This window comes from Limulus polyphemus, unplaced genomic scaffold (genome assembly GCF_000517525.1).
Source record: "Limulus polyphemus unplaced genomic scaffold, Limulus_polyphemus-2.1.2 Scaffold2936, whole genome shotgun sequence".
NCBI classification, from domain to species: domain Eukaryota; kingdom Metazoa; phylum Arthropoda; class Merostomata; order Xiphosura; family Limulidae; genus Limulus; species Limulus polyphemus.
In genome coordinates this window covers 62,431-71,836 of record NW_013668546.1, presented here as the reverse complement: position 1 = coordinate 71,836, position 9,406 = coordinate 62,431, and the positions used below count along the sequence as shown (strand labels likewise).

General features: G+C 30.2%; 1 protein-coding gene across 1 annotated transcript in view; it reads right to left on the bottom strand.

Moving 5' to 3' along the window:
* Positions 1-5,924: 5,924 nt before the first annotated feature.
* The window catches only part of LOC106468254 (coiled-coil domain-containing protein 66-like), a 62,298-nt gene continuing 58,816 nt past the window's right edge, over positions 5,925-9,406 (bottom strand). The window contains exons 14-15 of the mRNA XM_022396584.1: positions 7,238-7,324; positions 5,925-6,461 (exon numbers count right to left, since the gene is read on the bottom strand). Of these exons, the coding sequence (XP_022252292.1) occupies positions 6,405-6,461; positions 7,238-7,324 (144 nt within the window). The 3' untranslated portion in view covers positions 5,925-6,404. The remainder of the gene's footprint in view (positions 6,462-7,237; positions 7,325-9,406) is intronic.

Below are 9,406 nucleotides of genomic sequence, written 5' to 3'. Positions count from 1 at the left end.
TTTATAATCAGTCACAAGAACGTCGAATCTGAATCACTTGAAAAAAACACGGAGGTGCTTAACTTTTTTCCAGGTGTATATATATATCTATACACTAAAGCTGCATCCTTTGTTTTATATGTAAAACAAGATCATTATAATTTAAGTAACATGGTTTCATCATAAATTATTCTGTATACAAAACAGACCCTATAATAATAATATGAAAAAATGGAATTTACCTTATTCTGGTGAAAAACAAAGCTATTGTCATCTCTTTATTATGTATTATTTTAACTTCTTAAGCTCAAACAAAGCCACTGTATAAAAAAAATGGAATATTTGTTTCTGTTTGTTGCTACAAAAGAACAGTTACATTTTTTGTAGTACTTCATTAAATATATTGATTTCAACAAACGGATCTTTGTTTATCTCCATTGGAATGCCTAATTACAAACTTTTTTAATGTTAAGACATACAATCACCTATTTTATAAAGCCTTACAGAAAAAAATTATTTCTTTGTGAAACAATTTTCCATGGGATTATCCAAGCAGGTTAAGAAGTTAGACATAACACTAAATTTTTTATATGAATAGTTGACATATGTGTATACTCTGAAAATTAAAACTTTTGTCAAATTTTCAGTCAAACAATTAGTTTGTGAGTGCAATTCTAGTAAAGTAGTCATCTAATAAGTCATTCTCTTTACCAATTAAATTCTAGGAGTTTCTTATTAAAACAAAAAGATAGTTCTAAAGGTATATTAATTCAACATTAGCTAGACGGACACTCAGCAGAGTGCATATTCTGCCACACGGAATTGATCATGTTCAGCTCTCAAAAAATACAAAAATGTTTCCATGTGTATGTCCTTATCAATGGACACATACCATTTTTGGCAGGACAATGAGGAATAAGATTCTACATATGTCTACCACATTGCATCAAAATACGATCATTTTTGTCTGAGTTATAGAGCAAAAATAGTGTGAAAAATCAGTATCCATGTTAACAGACAGGGATTTTTTGGATATTCGTGACCTTGACCCTCCAAAAACTAAACACTTCTAATTTGGGTAATAATCCAAATGTGCACCAACTTTTGTCCAAATATGTTCAGCCATTTTCAAGAAAGCTTGCTGACAAATACAGACAGGGGTGAAAACATGACATCCGTCCACCTTCGTTGGTGGAGGTAATAATTGGGTACAAACTACGAGAAGTATTATATAAACTTTATTGCTATTTACAGCTGAACCATAATACAACACAACATTAGTTAATCAAATCGTTATCAAACATTACTTAACAAAAAATATGGTGCCTTATTTGGAGATCTTTTCCAATACAGCTCAGATGTATACTTTATTAGAAAACTTTTCCACTTTGTACATAACAAAAGAATAAAACAAACTACTATCCATGGAACAGACTAGTGTTACAGTACTTCTATCAAACTTGTTAGTCTTTATATAATGAAAGCAGTGACTAGATGTGGAGAATGTAATGAAAACTTACATGGTGATTAGATGTTGAGAACATACTAAAATTAAACATGGTGACTAGATGTTGAGAGCATACTAAAATTAAACATTGTGAGTAGATGTTGAGAACATACTAAAATTATATATGGTGACTAGATGTTGAGAACATACTAAAATTATATATGGTGACTAGATGTTGAGAACATACTGAAATTAAACATGGTGATTGGATGTTAAGAACATACTAAAATGAAACATTGTGAGTAGATGTTGAGAACATACTAAAATTATATATGGTGACTAGATGTTGAGAACATACTACAATGAAACATGCTGATTAGATGCTAGAACATATTGAAATTATATATGGTGATTAGATGTTGAGAACATATTGAAATTAAACATTGTGACTAGGTTTGAGAACATACTAAAATGAAACATGCTGATTAGATGCTAGAACATATTGAAATTATATATGCTGATTAGATGCTAGAACATATTTGAATTATATATGGTGATTAGATGCTAGAACATATTGAAATTATATATGGTGATTAGATGCTAGAACATATTGAAATTATATATGGTGATTAGACGTTGAGAACATACTAAAATTAAACATTGTGAGTAGATGTTGAGAACATACTAAAATTAAACATGGTGATTGGATGTTAAGAACATACTAAAATGAAACATGGTGACTAGATGTTCAGGAAGTTTTCCAGTATTACATCAGATCAACAATCTGTCTTTTTTCATGTAGATAAATTTACTTTCATTACCAGTACTGATTAGAATGCTTTAATTATTGGGTTATGACTTATGCAGGTAGCCTTCTTTGATCAGAAGTTAATAATTGTCTAAGAACACAATATCATTGGCTGTAGCAAACTCCATTATTTACAGTATACATCCTGGTTGTTATGTACATCAAATACTGTACATGTAATTGCACATAATAGAGGAAACAAATATTAATACCTGTTATTAATAACAACATTACTGTGACAACAACAGTAATTTAACACATCTAAGTCTGTGCTTCCCAACTTTATGCTGTATACCTTTAGTCAGATCGTTAAGTCAATGCATGAGAGGTAAGGCATTGACTTAAAGAGTAGTTTATGTTAATAAAAGGATAAATCAAAAGAAATGATTCAAGAGAATGTTAAATGCTGATTGGTAGAACACAATGGTAGCTCTCCAAGACTGCCTTATAATTTGGAGTTGAGGGTTTTATTTTCTTTTTTTTAACCCATTCACTGTGGCTAGGATATATCCCAGTGTTCCCTCCCCTCACACTGTGAATGAGACAAATGTTTTCCACTGTCGATGCTGTTTACGCCTTCCTCCCCTGGGTCCAGGTTCATTATCTTGACTATCATCACTAGATGGAGAGCTAGCATCCTCTTGTCTCATTGCCTCTTCATTATCATGCATCTGGACACCACTTGACTCACTTTCACTACCTTGAGGGACACTATATATCAACATTAGGTGGTACACCAATAAATATATTCCAACTCATTTTACTCCCATATGTCACGCACAGCAATCTTGAATGACAATGGGAAACATTCGTTTCAGTGGCATTGTAAGAGGGTGGAAGCACTGGGAAATACATGTCCCAGCCACAGTAAAACGGTTATTGATTTTCAAATTTTCAGGAGTACGTGTACCAAAACATATTCTGTCAGTCTGGAGTATTAAATAAAGAAAAGCTTTCCACACTGAGATTAAAAACAGAAATTTTCTCACCTTCAATGTTTCTTGTCTAAATAAAGTACAGCAAGTAAACTTTATATCTTAAGCTTAATCTAAGCTCTTACTCTGTAGTGTCATTACATGAAAACTGCATTTTTACTGCACGTGTAAAATTAGAAATGATATACAACTTAAAGAGTCGACCATTTAAAGTTTATCATTTTAAACCTAAATATTATACTACACTAACTGAACATTAACCCGTATAATTAATTTCTTACAAGGATTCCATAAGTTATGATTCAAGTCTGATAATTAGAATAATACATTCCATGCATACGTCAATATATTTATAATAGCCTCTGTGTGTATGTATATAAATATAATGAGGTTTACAATTTAATTTTGTAAGTTATACCAAATCTCTACTTTAATAACATGCCAGTTCAAGCAACACAGAAACAAATCTGCTTGTGTTATAATGTGTAAATCTCATTTTTTCCTCTACTGATCAAGAAATGAGAACATTTTGTGAAACATCATAGAAAATGAACAAGTTCATTTTAATTTCTGCCCAATTACGATATAGTTACTGTGTCAAATTTTGTCCGCCACAAATGTAAGTTACATTTTCCAATGACTAAAATATTTTTCATTTAGCCCTTCAAGCTACTAACCTAGAAGAATTATCATAATGAACAATTTTTTCTAATCTTAAATTCTCCACAAATGTTTGTAAATTAAATACTCACTTTCTCTTTTTTTTTTTATTTGATTTTTACAATAAATGAGCAGAATAATCAAAAGTAAAAAAATGGTTAGAAGTTAACTTTAAACTACTTACAGCAATTATTTAGAATATTAACGATAATACGTTAACTTTATTTTACATTGTTTTCAAAAGAATGTAATTTCTTACCAACTGTAAGTGGGTTGAAGTCAGTTTCAAAGTTTCGTGGTGACTCGTCAAATGTCCCTCACTTAGATTAGTAATACGTTTTGGGCAAGTTATATTTTTAGCTACTTGCTTAACCCTACGTGTATGGCATTAGTGTATTGCACCAACCCTCTATATCTGATAGGTTATAGATAACAATGTTTACTATAATTTCAAATTTACTAAGTGTACCTTCATGAAATTTGGCAAGCTTTTGGTAAATACGAAAAGTCCGTTGTACACTACAAAAACTCTGATTTTTAAATAATGTCTTTTTCCGAAAGAATTTATGAGTCAGTGTAACAAGTGAAAGATGATTTTCATGTTCAGAATAAAAATACTTTTTTTATTTTACAGTTTTCATATTTCATTTATGTAACATTAAGATTATCCTAAATAAATATGAAAAGATTTTTTTTGGTAAAATTTATACCTTATCTCTTACTTTCTCTACCCTAACACTAATTGTAGTGAAATCATTTACAGCAAAAGTTGAAAAATATGAAACAAAACCACCAAAAGTAATTATTGTTTTTTTAGAATGCTAACAGATTGTAACAGAAAATTTTAATTGTTAAATCCTAAAAACTTTAGGCCACTACCATTTTCATATATGCTTTCATTTGGTTTTATTACTGTATGAACTGTATCTAACTAATAAATTAGCTGAAACAAAGCAATAAATCATTTAGCCAGTGCACAGCTCAAGTTAGAGTTAATAAAGTATCAAATTATGTAACATATGATGAACTTGCAACCGTACCTCATTGAGGATTTTTTTTCTAAATTATTTTCTTATCTAACCTAATAAGTTTCAATTTTTTTTAATTGTAGTTACTTTTAATAACAATAAATAAAAATATATACATAAAGAAATAAGAAGTTTAATACTTGCACTTTGCTTCTTGTTTTTTTTCTGCTTTCACAAGAGTGTTATAGTGTTATTTATTTATTCAAACTCAGAAGTACATACAGGGGGTAATAAATCAATCTAAAATGGGCAATTTGGAGCATAGAAATGCCATGAGATACAGAGAAATGAAGATTAAAAATGTATTTAAATACTTCCCTTTGAATTATAAACTACATTTGATGTCAAGTTTATTGACAATAGTTGTTTATTTAAATTTTGAATGTAACTCTGTAAAATGTTGTGACATACACACTATGACCCAGCCATACTCAGAGATCAACTGCTCATCTTCACTTACCAACTTAACTCAAATGATTTCTTTACTGCCTTTGTCACTGTGTTAATTACATATTACCTCAGTTTTTAGAACTGTATTTTAGTTCCAGTTAGTTATGGATCAAACAGACATAAAACTTTATAATATTTTCACTTTGTCTTCTCAAAATCAGGTACAAACTTATCTAGAATCAAAAATCCAATAAAAAAATGAAAGACAATTTCCTGTTGCTCATGGGTTATTGATAACAAGTACTTCATGCCTCTACTTAATACGATCAAGAAAACAAACACTGCTGTCACTCTCATTCTGAATACAAAAGAATGACTTGTGATTTCCAGTTGATATTTTTTGTGACGTTAAAAAAGAGTCTTTCATACATCAGGGGCGGAAAAAAGGCAAAAAAATCACAGATGCATTCAGGGAATTTCACCAAATCAATTTTGTTTTCTAGTTCAAGGCTAAATTTCTTCAAACATTAGGACCAAATAGTATTACTGATAATTTTTTCTAACCATTTAATAAGTTTTATTTCACCAAATGTGAAGGAAACAAATACTTGAGATCATATTTCTGAATTACGAATGGACAACAGCTGAAGTTTGTTATCGGCTGAACTATTTTGCTCTTACTTATTCTGTACTGATGAAGCAATGATGCTCTGTAAGACTGTCAATGCACAAGATCATTTAAGAGCTAAAGTGTACTCCATATTTTATACAAATCTCTTCTTTCTGTCAGTAAAGCCACATTTGGTAAGGAAATATATGCATAGCAAAAACAGGCAAGGTTTTACTCTCAGTAAATGTTCAGGTTCCGTTAAAACAGAAATCATATCATTATCCATAACTTCCCTTGTTCTCAATGGCACAGAGAATATTTGTAAATATAACATTCAATTTCTGGCACGGTAGTCACTAGTCCTCACTCTCAAACAAACTTTTATAAAAGTTCACTCCTAAACATAAATTTCAGTCATTTATACTTTAATAGTTGAAAAACAAAATCGATTTTTAAGTGAAAAGAAAAAAATAACTTATTTAAAGGACACTCAGAAGGCTGTGAACGTCTTGTATGAACCCCTCTGAAATACAATATGAAGCATCCATCAAGATGTTTTAGTTCTAAACAACATCTCTAGTTCTTTCTGCTTTTCCATAAGGCCCTGAAATAAAAAAAAAGTAAACAATTGCAAAATACTAAAAAATACCATCTATTGAATCAATACGTTCAACAAATAAATTAATTCTGTAGAGTTATCCATTGGCTATGTTAAAGAATTAAATTATGGAATTTGCATGGGAAAAGCTCATAGATATTGCTTTTATGTTTATACTTGTAACTGTTATTTGTTTCAGAGTTTTGATGTTAAACTAAACATTAGGCTATCTGCTCCAAGTCATCCCTAATCTTGAACTTACTGATTAAGAGGAAGGCAGTGCCTATTATCAACTCTTGGTTTACTCTTATCTGAATTTATCACTCTAAAAGCGAACTCAAGAATACAAGGTGCAGAATATGCTTTTGCACCAACAGGCCACGAACAACAAACTTTCAGATTCACATTCCGAGCACACTAACTTTGAGGCTGCAATTTAAAAAGTGAACTTCTAGAGGTTCAAGGTCACAATTTAAGTCTATTTATCTCTTTCCTCTTAGGTTAAGCCATAATTTCAGTGAATAAAATTAATAAACGATGAAAAGTCTGAGAATTATAAACAAACAATTCAGAACAAAAAGTAATCTTTGTAAGTTATGCAACAATTAATGTTAAAGATCAACAATACATGTTCAATTATTGTGCAACTTTGTTTAAACATGACAAATATTCTTTTTGCTACAAAAAACCAAACTTCAAGTCTAAACAACTGTTTTACAAATGGCCAAAGTTATGGTGTTTATTCTGAGATCATCAGCTGACTTTCTCAACTAAAAATCTACCTGTCTTAAAGAGGAAAGCTGCTGAAGTATTCGATCCTGACGAGGGGTTGGCCTTCCCGTAACAGTTTCAGGATTTACAAGAGGATCCTGAAATAAGGACATCATGGAATGAAAAAAAAATTAAACTTAAAAATAACATAATCTTAAAATATTTGTCATATTTACAAAATATAATGATTGATCAAAGTCCAGTAAAATGAAATTACATCACTTAGCTGTAGCTTGTCCAAAACTATGTCTCATAATTGTGGTTATACCAATCATTACTCACGTGGGGTGATTGTACAAAAAACATGAATACTTTACCTAGCCTTTGGATAAATACATAAAAGATACAAAGCTTTGTTATGAAATAAAATTAAAAATTACAACTCAAGTTAAGGTACTTCTCAATCCCAAAAGTTCGAAAGTTAATACAATTATTGATGGTCCATTTCATGAAATTGGAAGCTCTAGTTATTAGGTAAATAGTTTACATTTTCAAAACCACTAAAACAACCTTACATGTAATGTGTCCTCATGTTTTGTGTCTCAGTAACACTATCAATATGTAAATATCAACCTTAAATAAGTATTTTATTATCTTATCTGGTTTGCATCACTGTCTTTGTTAATTGATATGAATAAGTTGAATCAAGCATTACAACTAATTTAGTGGGTTTAAAAAAAAAAACTGAAAACTTATAGATTCAATAATTGTTGCAATAAGAGGAAACACCTGGATATTTTTAAAACACCTGCATATTTTTTAACCTGTGAATGATTATGTTTCATGTTACTTCACAACAGAGAAGTATTAATGTTAAGCAATAACTTTTACACTTTCAGGGTTAAGTTAAATTTCAAGCAGGTACATACCTATGAAATACTGTAAGCCTTTTTTTGTTCAGTTGTTCTCACTGTCAACAATTATGTGACCTTTGGTTCTGAATTCTTGCCATAAGGTATTACATGCATCACCTTATTGAAAAGTTCTACACTCTCTCATCCTCCATGCGACTTATTACATAAGTGCCAAGGAAACTACTTAAGTTGGGGGTTCCCAAACTTTGCCAACTTACAGACCCCTTACAATTTCTTTACAGTATTGGCAGACCACCTCCCATTAAAAGTAATTTTTATTATGTGTAACTGGTATATCATATGCATATTTTACTACTTTTACAGCTTGATTCTAGTTTTAAGAAAAGAACAATGAAAAAGAAATTTAAATGAGGAAAACTTTAAAAAATCTTACGACTTACTTTAATGTGAAGGATGTTACTACTTTGCTGAAACAATCTTGCGAATTTCTGGGTCAATGTCTGACAGTTTCAAATGAAGATCTAGCTCCTCATTTATCTTATTTCTATGCTTCAATTTTATATAAGTAAGTTGAGAGAAACCTCACTCACATAAATAGGTTGTAAGAAATGGCATTAAATATTTTACTACTTTGAATGACAGTTCAGGATAATCATGCCTCACATCCAACCAAAAGTCTGTCAAGTTTGTTTGGCCAAAAAATTATGTTAGTGAAGCATCACATGAGAGATCAATAATGCTATTTTCTTCAACTGCAGTTAAATTTTCCACACATAAAATGTCCAAATTAACACTCTCAACATGCGATCAGTAAATTTGACCGACCACTTGACATCTTTGTACTTGTTTAAAGTCTTTATAGATTTAATACTTTTAACTTTAAATATAGTGTGTATATCTTCACAAAATTTGGCAGTCTTTCAGTTAATATTACAAGTTTTTCACATATAAAAAAATCACACATTTTGGTGAAGTATTTTTAACAAAATAAAATAAAGATTTATCCATGAATATACTGAGTATTTGTTTTGAATAGTTCGTGCGCAAAGTAATTTTAATGTTAAAATTAAAAATACTTTTCCTTATCTCAAAATTCTCAAATTTCCTATGTGTGATCCCTAAAACCTCCTAAATGCATTTCAAACGTTTTGTTTCAGTAAAATTTTATAGTTTATCTGTTATTCTCTCTACTGTATCTAAAAACAGGATTGGTCAATTTTGACCGACCTCATAACCACGAAAAAACAACAACAAAATAAACCTAAATTAACTCTTTTTTTTCTTTCTAGAATGACTTCATATTGTAACATGAAACTGCATTCGTTTATCCTAAGTAGCTCCAAGTTTGTAACAGTATACATCTAT